Source organism: Pagrus major, chromosome 24, assembly GCF_040436345.1.
Source record: "Pagrus major chromosome 24, Pma_NU_1.0".
In the NCBI taxonomy this organism is placed as follows: Eukaryota; Metazoa; Chordata; class Actinopteri; order Spariformes; family Sparidae; genus Pagrus; species Pagrus major.
The window spans coordinates 3,187,224-3,203,080 of NC_133238.1; the positions used below are offsets into that span (position 1 = coordinate 3,187,224).

At 39.2% G+C, this 15,857-nt stretch overlaps 1 protein-coding gene across 1 annotated transcript in view; it reads right to left on the reverse strand.

Annotated features, from left to right (window-relative positions):
• Positions 1 to 15,857, reverse strand: part of LOC140992430 (guanylate cyclase soluble subunit beta-2-like) — a 28,540-nt gene that overhangs the window by 769 nt on the left and 11,914 nt on the right. The window contains exons 6-18 of the mRNA XM_073462730.1: positions 14,825 to 14,985; positions 13,934 to 14,033; positions 11,226 to 11,398; positions 11,030 to 11,162; positions 10,290 to 10,393; positions 10,011 to 10,112; positions 9,619 to 9,712; positions 6,487 to 6,683; positions 3,698 to 3,821; positions 3,472 to 3,620; positions 2,657 to 2,803; positions 1,593 to 1,751; positions 820 to 997 (exon numbers count right to left, since the gene is read on the reverse strand). Of these exons, the coding sequence (XP_073318831.1) occupies positions 820 to 997; positions 1,593 to 1,751; positions 2,657 to 2,803; positions 3,472 to 3,620; positions 3,698 to 3,821; positions 6,487 to 6,683; positions 9,619 to 9,712; positions 10,011 to 10,112; positions 10,290 to 10,393; positions 11,030 to 11,162; positions 11,226 to 11,398; positions 13,934 to 14,033; positions 14,825 to 14,985 (1,821 nt within the window). The remainder of the gene's footprint in view (positions 1 to 819; positions 998 to 1,592; positions 1,752 to 2,656; positions 2,804 to 3,471; positions 3,621 to 3,697; positions 3,822 to 6,486; positions 6,684 to 9,618; positions 9,713 to 10,010; positions 10,113 to 10,289; positions 10,394 to 11,029; positions 11,163 to 11,225; positions 11,399 to 13,933; positions 14,034 to 14,824; positions 14,986 to 15,857) is intronic.

Consider the following 15,857-nt stretch of genomic DNA (forward strand, 5'->3'; position numbering starts at 1 on the left):
TTAATATTTCATTTCAATAAAAACATAATCTATTTATGGGTTCTCTGGACCACATACACATCAGTTGTTTTTCTGTTGCAATACATAATATATTCAATTAGTGCAGCATTTCTGAATATTACTGATCAGTCTCAGTCTTGAAGGGCTGCTTTACATTTTGTAAACCAGCAGATGTCACTCTTCTGCTGAGTTTAAATCCAGAAGCCTCAAGCACAAAAAGAAAGCCCCAAATCACTAGTGAAAACCATAACAGGGATTTGAGATAATGGGATCTGGGTGTTCATAGTGTCCACCCATCTTCACCTTACTCTGTGAAGGTACTGCCACCTGGTCAACTAGTCTTTACAAGCTAAGCATTACTTATCTAATGAGATAAGACATCTGTCCTGCTGATATACACTTGGCAACTGCTTGTCTACTCCCAAGCAGTGGGTTCAGCCCCTACTCTCTCCAGTTGCTTTCTTTACAGCTGATCAACATGTCATCAACCATCCAACCTAACCATCTACCTAAATTTCTTTTCAGTAAGTAATCCATCTTACCATGTAGGCTACCTAAGCCACTTATTTAATTCACCACCTCATTTAACTCTCCCTCTGACTGCATTTCTATACACCAAAGCAACTAGTCTAGATACTTCAACCATTCTGTAAATCAGTGTTTCAAGTGATTAGCCTGTGACCTAAGATTTAGGTTTCACCTAATAACTCATTTCAAACCTGCTAACCACTATTCCTAAGCATATATTATACTTGTATATACTACTGTCTGTACCACCACTCTACCCTTTTTTATAATTTTCCTTATTTGGTTCTTTACCTTTTTTGCTCTTGCATTGAGAGTCCTCCCTGTGAAGACAGGTCCTTCCAACGTCTCTTCCCATGATGCTATCTTCTGACACCATTAGGTTCCCCAAAAGGAAATAAGTGGTCATCAGGCCTTTACCCTTCACCTCAATCTGCCCACGCTTTTGTATGTTGAATCCTCCATCCTTCAACTCACTGAAGAGGGGATGGGTTGTGTGGGGACATGCAGAGGGACACAGAAGGGAAGCAAGTAAAGTTCTGGTAATAAAATAACAACTGGCACCGTATTCTAGCTAGGCCTGGGCGATATGGCTATCTCCCAGCTGGTCAGAAGTGAGTATGACAGTCTGTAGTCAGGCAGTGCGCATTCATGTGTTTGGAGGAGTGGGTCTGAAGCGAAGAGGTGGGATTTTTTCAGTTGGATACTTTTAAAATTTAGCTTGCTTTTGTTGGTTCCTACAGTCTTACCAACCACAACTAATTGTGGCTGCTTAAGAACAAACATCTTGAAAATGCTCTGCTTCTGAAGATGAAACAGACATGGACACTTTCAGAAATAGAAGTCCAAACTCAATCAGTTTCACATAGAGATATTTACAGATTTTAAATTTGGTTAGAGCAAAGCAGAGTACCGGTCTTTATTATCAGATACCATTAGTAGATGGATAATTTTGTATCTGGGAATTGTATCAGGACAACAGAAGTCACATCAGTGCTTGTCTAGATAAGAGTCCCTGAATCTGTTGTAGGTCACAACAGTTGGCTTGGGGTGAGATACATGCATACACACCTGTATGTTGAAGGGCTGATGTGAATGTGGTCAGGGAGTCCATGACTCTCCATCCTGGAGGCTGTGTTAACAGTGTCTCCAAACAGGCAGTAGCGAGGCATCTTCTCCCCCACCACCCCAGCTAACACTGGGCCGGTATGGAGACCCACTCGGATCTGAAACATAAGCACCATGTCAGCACATACATGTTGGCTGGAGTACAGTAACACAATAGTGGTCTATACCATGACGTAAATCAGTGGTGAGATGCTTCTGCTTTTGTGCAGGCTCTGTTCTCGTGGCAGGGAAGCGTGTGGAGGCTCATTAGGTTATAGTGTTAATCTCAGCAAAGTACTCCATCGGTTTACGCTCACTACTGTATGTACATCTGCTATAGCATAGTCATCACACGAATAGTCTACTTACTAACTTAGCACTTACTCCTTAATGAGTACAGAGATTAGGGACTTGAATTCATTGTCAACAGTTTTATTAGGGACAATCGCTTTGGCTGAAACTAGTTCCATTAAAATCTGTCAAAGTCTGTGCAGGGTCTTTGAATAATAAGGAAACAAATCATGGAAAGAGATGTTGCTGTTGATTTTATTTCATTTCATCACAAATAAGATTCTGTTCTAATCTTTGAACAGCACATTTATGATGTTCTTCCTATGACTCATAGCTGGTTTACATTACTGAAAACTGACCACATTTCTGAAGGTGAATTAGTTGTAATTGCTGTATGCTGTATAAGCTATGATCCTGCCACAGTGATACAGTAGCATGTGGTCTGTACACCTTAATGTCATTGTTGGGTGTGTTTGCAGGTGTGGCGCAGCACACTTCTGTCTACAGCCGACTACTTACTAGTCTGCAAGTGTTCAATGGTGCAACAGACTAAAAACTTCCAAAAAGAATGGGTTAGTGAAAAGGTTCTTTCCAGCTTGATTTTCAGTTACTCCTTCAGTAAAAATCTTTCTATAGGCACTGACAAGAAGGCACCTTGGTCATGAAGTAAATGGACAAGATACTAAGTAGTAAGTGTAAGCATTAACATGTAGTTCATGTAGGAAATTCTTACCTGTATGGGTTTGCCTGTGACAGGGTTGGTTACCTCCTTTGCTGCTACCCTCATACCCAAAGCGAAATTCGCCACTCTGAGAGCATGTGTATCTGTAGGGACTGGAACGCCACCCACCACCATGTATGCATCACCAATAGTCTCAACCTTTAGGGAACCAATAACCACCAAAAGTAATTCAAACAATATTTGATTGAGCAATGTGAAATTTTAAGTTACATATTTTTATTAAACAGGTTATGAAATATCTTTAACTTTTTAATGCAATCAGAACCATCTACTAGATAGTATTTCAACATTAATTAACTCATGTGGAAAAGCTTATGTTAAAAACACATATAATTTCTGTGTACTGCAGTCAAATTTAGTTATTGATGGGACAGATGATTATGAAACAGTGGGGGCAGAGGGTCCAGCAGCCAAGACCACATAACTGCCCCATAGTAAAGGCGAGTGCTACTGTTTAATAGCAATGCACCTGGTCTTGGTGCAGATGGCTGATTTAATTTATGTTACACCCAAAACACACCCATAACTAATGTAGAGTCTAAATACCATACAACCTCTTCGCGCTGTGCGCCTAACTTTGCATCCAGATTATCCGCCGTTTAAGTAGCAAAAGGGAGTTGGACACTTCCTAAATGCACTAGCACTAGCACTTTAGCCCACCTGACATAAATCATTTAAATAGGGCCCAATAGCTTCCTTGTTTGAACATATACAGCCTTCCATAAACCAGAAACATGTATTACAACCACAGCAATATCCCCCCTAAACCTCCTGTGGAGATGACAAATATCACAGGTGCAAAATACCTTGTAGATGTCATGAATATTGGTGAGTCGGTCAAACTTGGAATACATGGAGTTGAGCATGTGGACAATATGGATGGGCTCACAGGCAGCGCAGATATTTGTGAAGGTTACCACATCACTGAACAAAATAGTGCACACCTCAAAGTCTCCTGAAAAAGACAAACACTTTGACAGAGGAGCGTACAGATATGCAGAGATAGAAAGCTGGGTTGATCAACAGACTGACCTGCTTTTACGCTCTTCCCATCTTTTAACTGATTGGCTATGTGGCGTGGCAGCATGGCATACAAAAGAGTCTCTGTCTTCTCTTTTTCAGCCTCTAGGTGCTTGGACAGGATTCTCAATTCCTCCTACAGACAGACAGACAGATGTGCATGCGCGCACGCACACACACACACACACACACACACACACACACACACACACACTACATTTTCCAAGGTTTATGAAAAGACTCAAGCATAACTTTACAAATCACAGATTTGTAAATTGTCAAGCCACAGAAAGTGCAAAAGGGAATATAAAAGTGGGTCCAGCATGGAAGTGGAATATAAAGCAGAGGGTGTAGAGATATATACTCTCAGCCAGTCGTATCAATTAACCTCTGCAACAGCTGTGCCAATTACAGTCAAGCATAACAACCTATACAATGTGACTAAGCACACTTCACCACAAAACCTCAGCCTCAGGCAGATTGTTTATTATGATTATTATGATTATTATTATTTATTGTATAGTGATGATAGAAATACATCACAAAAATATTGAAAGCTTCTCCAAAGGATTTTCATTTTTTTCATTTTCATTTTGGACTAAAGATGATGAGGTAAGCTTTGTTTTAGTGCTGTACTGTACCACCAGAATAGAGAAGAGCTTCTTTCCTCAGGCTGTGAAACCCCTCAATTCATTGTCATCACTTAGCCAAAAAATGGTTTTAATTTTATGATTTATCTAACACAAGTTGGAATCCGAGGTGGTGACAGGTATTGATAATAACTATAATAATAATAATAATAATTATGCAGAAATAGCCAATCCTCTCACTAATGGCCTTGTTTGCTTATGTAGGTCATATATAGGGGGATCAGTATTGAATTTAGCCTGTTTCATAGCCAGTCAAAAGTTATTTGTAGTACATTTTAATACATAATAAGAAAGATACAAAAATATGATTAAAAAAAAACAACTGAATATTTGAGCACAACATCTGCTATTCAAGTTTTAATTTTTAAGACCTAACTTTAAAGGCCCATTTTCCACCAAAATACCAACATATCACATTGTACTGCCTCATTTTAATGAACCTTCCACCTAGTTCTTCCAACATGTGCACTATGCACTCTGTGCTGGACACCAACATGCCACACAGACTGGCAAAGCAAATGTCAAGGTCAGAAAAATCCCTGATTGTCGAAGTTCTACTAGTGCTGGTAGCAAAAGTGCGTGACTTCAGTCTTTTTTCAGTGTGCATAGTTCTATTGCCAGTAAGATTTTATACGTGATCTCGTTTTATTTTTTAGGTTCTGACTCTGTAGGGGAGAAAGGAGTAAATAGAGCCATTGGATAAAATGAGCCACCCCCTGTATCTAGGTAACCACAAACAAAAGTAGTCATGTGACCCCACATTAAGGAAGTATACTTCATATTACTCAATTCAAATTCAAACCAGAGTTAAACAATTATTATTGTCATGCCAAGTAAATTCATCATGTTTCTGAAGTTATCAATCCTGTATATTAAATAAAATAGACCTGTTTTGGACTACAAATAGATACATTACCTCATTTCTATGCGTCCTGCAAACGCCAGGTCTTTCTTTCACTCGCTTTCAACTAGGGATGTAACGATACAAAGAACTCACTGTCTGATATCATCATGATAAATACTCCATGATACGATATTTATCATGATATTGAAAAAGTGACTTGAACAATTTCCTTTAATAATAAACCTGATATGTTATTTGTATACAATTTGTTTTTACTTTTTAATTGAGGTACTTCTCCTTTCCCTTGCAGTAAAATAAAAGCAGCAAGCGTTGACCTAAGTATGTGCAAAAAGTAGCCATGAATTGTCAAGAATTGCCATGATATATTGAACTATGGACAATCCCAAAACAGTACAACAGCCAGTAGCTCGCAATCCCTCCCAGACAGCCGAGAACACGCACTTGGCCTTGGCTCTCTCTTGTTGTCAAGCAGACGGCCAGGGCCATGGAAATCTCTGCTAGCATAGCTGGCATGTTATTATTTCCTAGCTACCCTGCGAACAGCTGACCTGTTGGCTCCACCCTACAAGCCTACTTTTGCAGTGACAACAGGAGCAGCTCCGGGAGAGAGGCCAAAGAGGTTGTTGTGTAGTTGTGAAGAGGTTGGGTTGTTGCTGTTATTACAGCTCAACCACAGCCGTAAACAGACATTACCAAACCTATTATGAGAGTTAACAGTTTGTGTCAAGCATAGAGAATGCAACTGAGGTGAACAAAAGTTGTCTCTTGCCAGGTTACAAAGTAAATATATTTAATTGATCATTATTTGTTTTCAGTTCAACATCCACACCTCATATGTGTACAGTGAAGTTCTGGAGGGCAAGGAAGTAATTTATCCAAGAACTCCCCCAATGACTAGGTTTAGTCAGTGACCCTGTTTCCAAAGCTTTTGTGAAATGCATAATCTCTGTTGGCTACCATTGTCTAGTCTAAGAGATCGGGCTTGAGCAACATGTTTTCCTCAAGATGAACAAGAGGTTCGAAAGCATATGTGTGTTGTGTTGTGTGTGTGTGTGTGTGTGTGTGTGTGTGTGTGTGATCACAGCCCACTACTTTCAGAGACAGTCCCAAGACAATAACACATATTTGCCTCAGCTGTAAATTAGTGTGACATGTTCTAATTTATTGTAGAACTAAATAAATGCCATCATTTCCATTGAGCTATTAATTTTTATGTGTATAAACTGAGCTTCCATTTTGTCCAGGATTGTTACAAAAGACTACATGAACAAAAAATTGCTTCCTACTTTTTTCCTCTCTAGCTGGTTGGTTAGCTCCATCTCAGCTAGACGTTGCTGGTTTAGGAGAACAAGGTCTCTGGTGACATCGTGCTGGGCCAGGTCAGCCAGGTGAAGGCCAACATCTTTAAGTTCCTGGAGGCTTCGTAGCTTTGGAGAACACAGGTACAACATACAACGAAGAGACTCCATCCACAACATCTGACCTACAGATAAGTATAGGTTAACACATGGATAGAATGCATTTTAGATATTATGGAACTGCCAACATTGCCATTGAGTACACACAACTTGTACTGAATTTCCATTGTCTCTGCTCTTGTGTGCTTACTTACTTGATCCCATTAGTGCCCTTTGCGATGTAAGGCCACAATGTGCTACTTTTATCACACCATGTTGTGCTTCCCCCCAACTTTGATTTAGCTTGGATAGCTTGGTTGTCATGGTCCTGCACGAGGTCAGTTTTTGGTCTTCCAGGTTTGCTTTTGCCAGGATGGGTCAGTTTAAGTGCAACCTTTGGGTTGGCTTTACACAGTGAGACTTTTTACATAGCTTTAGTTAGTTGAAACCAGGGCTGGACCATACGGCCCTAAAAAGATATTTTGATATATTTAGGATATATTCAGATACACATATATCTTGATATTTTTAAATTTACTTAAAAGCACTTCATATGCTGGGACTGGGTGACAGAATCAAATATCATGATATTTTTGAACAAATACTTAACATTGATATTGTGACAATGTTGAAGGGATGGCTATTGGTTCTTTCACAAAATATTAGAACAATTCTGATTTCTGTCACAACTTCAGCCAGGCTTTAGCTTTTCATTTGTCTGTTTCCTGTTTTGCCACACTAACTCTCATGTCATTTCAGACTCTGCCACTCCCTCCTGCTCTGCATTACCTGCTGGCTTGATTCACCTGGCATGCCCCACCCCCATACTCACCTGCTCCTCATCAGCTAATCAGCCCCTCAGTATTTGTACAGATCCTTTCCCTCAGTTCTTTGCCAGATTGTCTAGTGTGTTCGCCTAGCTCTCCAGGGTTCTGTTAGTCTGATCCTGCCTGTTCGAGCTTTGACCTTCCCTTTTGCCTGCTCCTTTTGGATTTGTTTGCTACGCTGATTGATCACCTGGTTTGACCTTCTGCTTCGTATTAAACCCTGTTTCTGCACCTGAACTGTTTTGTGTGTCGTGCTATTGGGTTCTTGCCTGCCACTTTGTGAAACCTGACAGATTTCTGAAAAATTAGTGGTTGGCAGTGGGAGTGTTTGTTTTGTCCCCTTGACAGTTAATACTGAGTCGAATTTTATATTCTTGTTAAGTGTTCTTGCTGTTAAGCCATGTTTTATGTTTGTTAGTGTGGTCAGTTTAAAGTAAATTTTATTGCACTTAACCACTTACAATTATTTACAGCGCCGCCCCTCCCTACACGCAGAACACGCGCTGTGCGTAGGGCCCCACGATCCATGGGGGGCCCCATTTTGCGCAAGGGGACACATTCTCTGCAAATGCGCAAAGGACGCGCATCGCTGCCGTGAGGCGCGCGTAGAGCACCAAGTCAGCCCGAGGCAGGAGAGAAAAAAAAAAAACGAGTAATCTGACACCGCACACGTTGGCGCAATGATTGACAGCACGCAGCATCTGACCAATCAGCGGTCAGATGCGCCGACAGGCAGTTGGATGCAGGTGGAGAGATGGCCTCCAAACGGCAATATGAATCGGGAGAAAGCAAAAGAAAGACAAAGTCAAAACAAGAGGAGGAACACCCCAGCTGCTAGCCTGCTAATCATGAGACAGAAGAGAGGATAATTCTGGACTGGAGATTAAATTTTCCAGCGGCCCTGATTATCATTTATTGAATGTCTTGTTAACTGCATATACATTCACCTCTGTTGAAAAAGGAGTGGTTAATTGACCAGTTGGTGGTCGTATGTTGGCTCAGGTTTATAGCCTATCAATCTATGCTATCAATAGAAGTTTTGGGCTATTTTTATGGAGGTAAAATGTCGCCATCTCTTGGTGAATTTAAGATAATCCTTTATTTGACCCACAATGGAGAAATTTAAAGCGTTGCAGCAGCAAACAGCAGTATAGGAATATAGAACCTAAGTACAAAATGTAAAAATAAGTATATAAAAATATTTAAATATAGAGGTATCAAATAGCGGCAATAGCTCAGTCCGTAGGGACTTGGCTTGGGGGCTCAGATGTGGCCGGTTCAAGTCCCGCTCGGACAAAAAAAAAAAAAAAAGTATGATGTGAACTAGTAATGGAGAATACTAGTTCACATCCTGGGCATTGCCGAGGTACCCTTGAGCAAGGCACCGACCCCTCAAAATAAAATTCTGCTTAGGGCCCCAATTTGGCCAGGGGCGGCCCTGATTATTTACAGTAAGTGTTGCTGTCTTTTTATGATCTAAAAGAACAACCTCAAATATCTGGAATATAGAAGTATAATCGTATTCAATGCACAATAAACACAGTCAATCCTGACAACCCACAACGATCTGGAAATTGAATTTTCTCGTTCCCACGTATTAAGGAAGTCGTGGTCTAGACTTAAATATCTTGTGACAACAATTTAATTATCCTCTGGCCACGACTTATTAAAAATTGTGCCAACCCCTCAAATATCACCAGACAGGCTGCGTAATTATGCCATGAAATGCACCAAAAATACAATTTTAAATAAATGTAGGCTGTAAGTAATGTAAACAATGACAAATTTATATTTTAGCTTTAATTTGCTCCTGTATTTATTCACATTTTGTATTAATTCCACTATGTATTTACTTTCCCATTTAATCTTATATTTTATGTATTAATTTATTCATTTTCAACATAGCACAAAGTAAAGCCGATATATCAATCTATATTACATTTTATTAATTAATTATTGTCTACATTTTTTTTTTGTGCATTTCATTTATTTATTTAGCAATTTTTTTTGGCAGTTTCAGTCCTCATATGATGGCACTTACTGATCTTTTTAAGAAGCTTTTCTCAAAAGGCACTTTTACTATGGAGAAAGATGATGCTGATTTGATAGGACATATTTTGTTATAATACATTATACAATTTATAAAAAAACAATGGGGCTAGTGTGTTAAGTTGTATTGTGATGCTGAACCCACCTCTTAGTTTGAGCATGGTGTGTTTGTCTTTGTAGCTCTTCAAAACAAATTGACTGTTGATGAATTTCTTGATGCTCTCGATGGTAAAAGTTACCTGGAGGATAGAGAAAAAGGCTTCACAACACTGGTTCAATGTTTACTACTGCTCACCACGATATTCTGCTGTACTTCATAATTCTCTATGATAATTCTCTCTTCTCCTTAAAGTTGCAAAAGCAATTCAGTGTATTTACATTTATAAATGACCACTCTATATGGACTTGTTGGATTACCAAAGGAAACTTAGGAAGGCTATATATATATATATATATATATATATATATATATATATATATATATATACATATATATATATATATGGCTTTCCTTACTTACTATATGTCTGCGTTTACCTGTGGGTGTATAATGGTGAAGTATTGGTCCAACGTAGCATTGCTGGCCTGGAGACCTGGAACAAACTTTTGTATGTTCACCCCTGTCTGCCTTACCTTCAGCTGATAGTCCAGGACAAAGACCAGAGACAGAAAAAGACAGATGGGTAGCAGAAACAGATCAGGATTTCACAGCATGAGTTTGAGCCCAACCAAAAATACCATCACAATCAATGTGATTGTGAATGAAAAATAGTCCTAAACGCTCACGTTAAAGCACATATATACATGAAACCTTACATCTTCCCCAAAGACAATGTGGAAGGGAAAAGCATTGCAGAAGGTTGTCTCTTCCATCCACAGCTTGTTCGGGTAACATGGACTGAAGGTGCATTGGAGGCTGCCTGGAATGTAAATCAAGCACACAAATTCCATTAGTATTGGAGGGGCTACACTTGACACATAGCTAACACAAAATTGGTGACAGGATCTGGCTGTGTTGTATTATGGTTATGCTACAGCATCTGCTTCGACAGACTAATTTCTAGTCTTGTTCAGAGTTATTTTGCTGACATTTTCGCAGCTCATTAAGATGTTAACAGATGCTCTGTGGCTGTCCTTGACTCAATGTAATTGCTGCACTACATCACGCCTTCTGGTTGCACCAAAACCCTTTAAATGTATTTTCATTCTCTATTCATCTCTCTATATTAGTTTTTTTGGTACTGGCGAAGTCTGCCATTTCCAGGCTGAGTTTAACCTAAACAAAAGCTTTAGGTTTAGTTAGCTTAGCATAAAAAACTGGAAGCAGGGGGAGACAGTGAGCCTACCTCTCTACTAAATTAAAAAATACACCTACCCAAACTTCCTTGTGGTTTTAATTACAAATTACATGCTTAAACCATTTCTTGATATATGACTGTTTCTATATTTGGATTCTACTTCTGTGCAGCATATCTACATCAAAGGTTGCTAGACAAGATCAGTGAGCTCAGGTTGTCAAAATAAGAAATTCTAGATATAGATTTTTTTAAGTTCACCTTTTTCTGTGGAAACCACAGCCCTGATCAGGTCCCAGCCACTCTTTTTCACAGCTAGAGACACACACCTTTCCCTCATTGTTCTGAATAATGCCTCCTGGAGAAATTCACAAAGAGCATAAGCGCAATGAATCTGAAACATACATAATATATACATATAGAAACTGGTCATGCACATTCACCTACAAACACCCACCCCTCTAGGATTGGAATGGTTCTGATTTCTAGTCCTGTGAGCTTGGTTGGTCTGTTTGACCAGAAACACAACATGCTCCTTCTTTCCAGTCCTCTCATCTTCTTCGGATTGATTCAGAACCACCATGGTCACTTTGCTATTAAAAAAGTCTCTGGCAACCGCCTCGATGATACCTGCAGCAAGGTGGAAAAAGGGCAAAGAGGGACCATGTCGTTATGGAAGTACAGTGGCTAGTAGCTTGATACATGTTTCTGCAATTTCATGAATATGAATATGCACAGGTTTTGTTCAGAGACATTCACATGACTGTGAACGTCCTCAAATTCTGCGACAACCTTCTTTCATAGAATTTTTTCAAAATGCAACAGAGTGAGGAAGCAAGTAGTAAAAAAAAGTGTTTATTGCCCCTGTATTTGCCCTTTCCTACGCCAAAGACAACTGAGTAACACATTATTTGAAGGGGTGTACATAAGACTGACATGACCATCATGACCATAACGTCATGTTTGATGTTATGGTCAAACATGAATGTTTGAAAATGTTTGGTTGGATTCAACATGTTCTATCTTTGTATGTCTGTGTTTGATGAAGTTTGGCCAGTTTGCCATGCTTTATTGTATATACTACGCATATCCATGGCAACACAGCTCACACATGTCCAGTATTAGTGCTAATCTCTTTCACATTGCCACATGCATGCATTTGTACTGTGACCATGAAGGCCAAACTGAGCATGGTTAAATGAGATCTGGTCTACTGGGAATTTCCTATAGGCTACACATTATCAGCTCCCCCCGACCTTAACCTTGCGCTACAAAGCAACACACCTGTCACCTAGCAACCTTGACTGTATTGGGGTCCCTTGTTTTTTTGAATAATTGTATCATTAGCTATTCGAGTGACTTGTAACCCCATACTTACATCTAAAATTGCATTTGAAGGAGCCTTTGAAATGGGACGGCCTTGTTGCGCTGCTGTGACGCATTTGGTCTTCAAATGCAGCCCTCGAAGGATGGGGCCCCAGATTTGAGAGACAGTAATTGTTTGAGATTTCTTTGGTAACTTGAACCTTGAACAGCTCTGTCACCTATATTTACTGCAACACGCACACAGTTCTCAGCAAAAATAGACCTGAAAACAACCTGTAGACAGACATATCTACATCACACCAGCGTTTCACTACAGTTTTAATGTCTGTATCTATAGAATATGTCACAGAAATGAAGAGAATACACAAAACAGGTGAAGGGCAGTTTTTTTCCTGTGCACTCTTCTTTATTTCTCTCCCTCCCTCTTTTTAGCTCTTTCAGCTGGGGTGAAGAAAAAAAAAAAATCGCATCATCATATTTGTTGATAATTATCAAAGGCAAACTTCATGTTAACAGATAGGGCAGGCAAGAGCCACACTGCAGCAGCAATGCTGCCTATGTGGACACACGCGAGTGAGCCACAGCAGCTCAGCAATGCAGCCACCATGCACCCTACACAAGTAGCATGTGGCTAGCCTGTAAAGGCAGGCAATGGACAAATAACTAAGCTCACTAAACACAATGACTCACAGGAAAAGGCTGGACCGCTGTCACAGGGGAACAAAATGAACTAGCACAGAGGAAAGGGAACACAGAGACTAAATACTCTACATGAGGGGAGAAAATGACACACAGGTGTAACACATTAAACACAGGAGAGCAGGAAGAGTGAGTGACAAAGTAAAACAGGAAACACAAGACAAGGGTAATTTATCTAGCTTGAAATAAAATCAATAATTTCTTACGTTATCAGTCAAATATCCAAAAGTGTGACCTCTCAATTTAATTTATCTCTGTTCTCCACAAGTACCAAAGTGATTTATGACATTTTACCCATTGCGTATTTTATATAACAAGTTTGAACATCTTCAGCAAGGGCTCAACAGCCAACAAGTGATCCAAGTAATGTGATGTCATGGAGGCCACAAATACTTTACACCCTTTATATACAACATATATAGTGTATTCTGTCACTTTGTGATAGACAATACAGTTTCTTGAATCTTCCCATATATTTATGTGATGTAGGTCTATTTATACACTATATATACTCGTCATATACCCCTTCATTGCATTCATAAGACATTTAAACTTGTTTAAAAAGTACTAATCAATAACATTCAGATTTGTTTCAGAGCTGCAGCCCCAGGGCTGAGTCAGCTAATATGAGTATTATCTCCAAGGCCAACTGATCTAACTAGCTAACAGCAGCTATCCTAAGTTAGCAGCAGTCAGTGGTTGGCTCACTTTAGCAACAAGTTAAACTCCATAAACTCCATATCCCCAGTTGACAAACTGTCCCACATGGTGCATGGCAGCCTAATGCACACCCCTTCAAATAAGGTGATACTGAAAATTTTCAAATCAGAAGAAACAAAACTACCAAACATATAGCTTATATTTTTGTCTCTTTGTTGTCACTGGATTAATTGACTTTCCAACAACAAACATTTGAACTTCATACAGAGGCTCTGATCCAATAAGCCAACTGCCTAAACCATTCTGACTAGAGGAGCAGGGGTCACCAGGAGTGGCCAACCAGAATCCAGGGTGCCCTGCCTCACTTGCTTGTATTTTTTGAATGAGTAATACCTATGTAGCAATTGAATAAGATTTGCAATATGAAGATCAGGATCAATGCAGTGGATTTAGGTAGTCAATAGGTGTGTTTGTTTTTACCAGGCACAATATGGTACAGGCCCTTCCTGTCAGAATAGTAGTGAAGTAGCATCTTCCCATCATCTGCCATCTCCACTCGGAAAGATGGTGCATTCATTTCCTTAAAAACAGGAGGTGTGTCTCAGATTCTGTTAAAGTTAGGATTATAACAAACAGAAAAACTCCCAAACTTTCATACTGCTTTCCTCTCCAGGGTACAGTCAATGAAATTCCTGTATTTACTTAACACATTGCAGTGGTGTCCCCACACAGTACATAAGAGTTGTAAAAGTGGACTGCATGCTGGGATGGATGGGTGCTTGGGCACAGGTGCAACTTTTTCACACACATTTTGCAGATTAACCAAAATGTGAAGTACTCCTACTGGATTTAAACAGATGGATCCACACTGATACTCATTGCTGCAAACATCACACTGAAGGATATTACTCAGAATATTATAGGAAACCATGAAAGGAAACCTGTGCTAACCAATCAGAGGTGGAGTAGGGCAGGCCTTATGAGAACGAGTCTGTCTTCTTGAGCAGTATGATTGCACCCTCTGCTGTTCAAATGGAACAATACAATGACGAGGAGAAATAGTAGAATGCATTCATACTGATTTCCCTTGTGAGATCCATGAACTTTACGAGCAAAATAGTCACACGATGGAATTGCAGCACTTTTCCAACACTAATATACTCATCACAATCACTAAGTAGTAAATAAAAAAGACTAACACAAGTACTAACTAACACTAATTTTAAGTACAAAGCACTGGTGAGCTTTCCAAAGACATTTTCCTTAGGCGCACTGAGTAGTCAAAGTAATATAGTTGAAAATATGAGACACTGTTTTACAAAGTCTGTTTGTTGTTGATCCATACAGAAATAATGATACACATAAGCATACCTGATAGGACAGGGCCAGGTAACTATGGAGAGCATCCAGATTTCCAATGAATTCAATGAGATTTCCTCCCAGTGTCTTCAGCATCGTGTCATAGCCCGCTTGCTTACAGAAAGTAAAGAAATGTTCTCCAAATAGCTTAAGAAATACATCAGCAGAGACATCTGAAATATCAAAACACATACAAGGGGGCACTGTTACACAACTTTAATAATATCATATCCAATGGGTGTAGGAAGCATTTAAAATATGGTTAGGACTATGAATCTAATGCATTATAACAGGCATTCTAATTAGGGTCTGGGGGTTCGTCCCTAGAACATTTTTAACAGAGTAGATGTAATTTCTTGTATTCTGGTGCCTTTTAACACCATACATTTATTTGGCTATAGTAGCATGAGAAATATAATAATAACATATTATTACATTTAGCAATTTCCGTATTGGGCTTGCATGTTTGACTATATTATCAAGCTTAAATTACAGAAATTGATGAGATGATGAATTTTCTAGCTTTGTGGCACAGGCCCCTGATATCTCCCTCTCTAGCTTAAAATACATATTTGCTTTAAATAGCTAATAATTTCAAATCCAACACATAGAACCCAAAACATCAAATGTAATATAATAGGGTTGGTCATTTTTGGTGTTTTTTATTTCATAAATTTCATAATATCACACAATTATCAGGTGCAGGTGTATCAAGTAATGTAATGGTGGTACTGCAGTAACATTTAAAGATAATAACTTGTGATACTAGTTGATAGCCTTTGTCCCTTATTGTGTGGACAGACATGGCAAAACAAATTCATTTTAAAAAGTGGGCTCTTGTCCCAACCTTGTATATCAGCTGGGATGCCCATGTTATATCCATCAAATACATCACTTACTACTTTGTAGTCTGGCCTGCAAGTACCTACACTGTAAACCCAGGATTAAATCAATTTTTGAGTGGTCATAAATTAGTCTTTCATGTTTTGTAAAAAACCTCTCCTATTGTTAAATCAAATTAGTTGTGTGCACTAATCAGATGCAA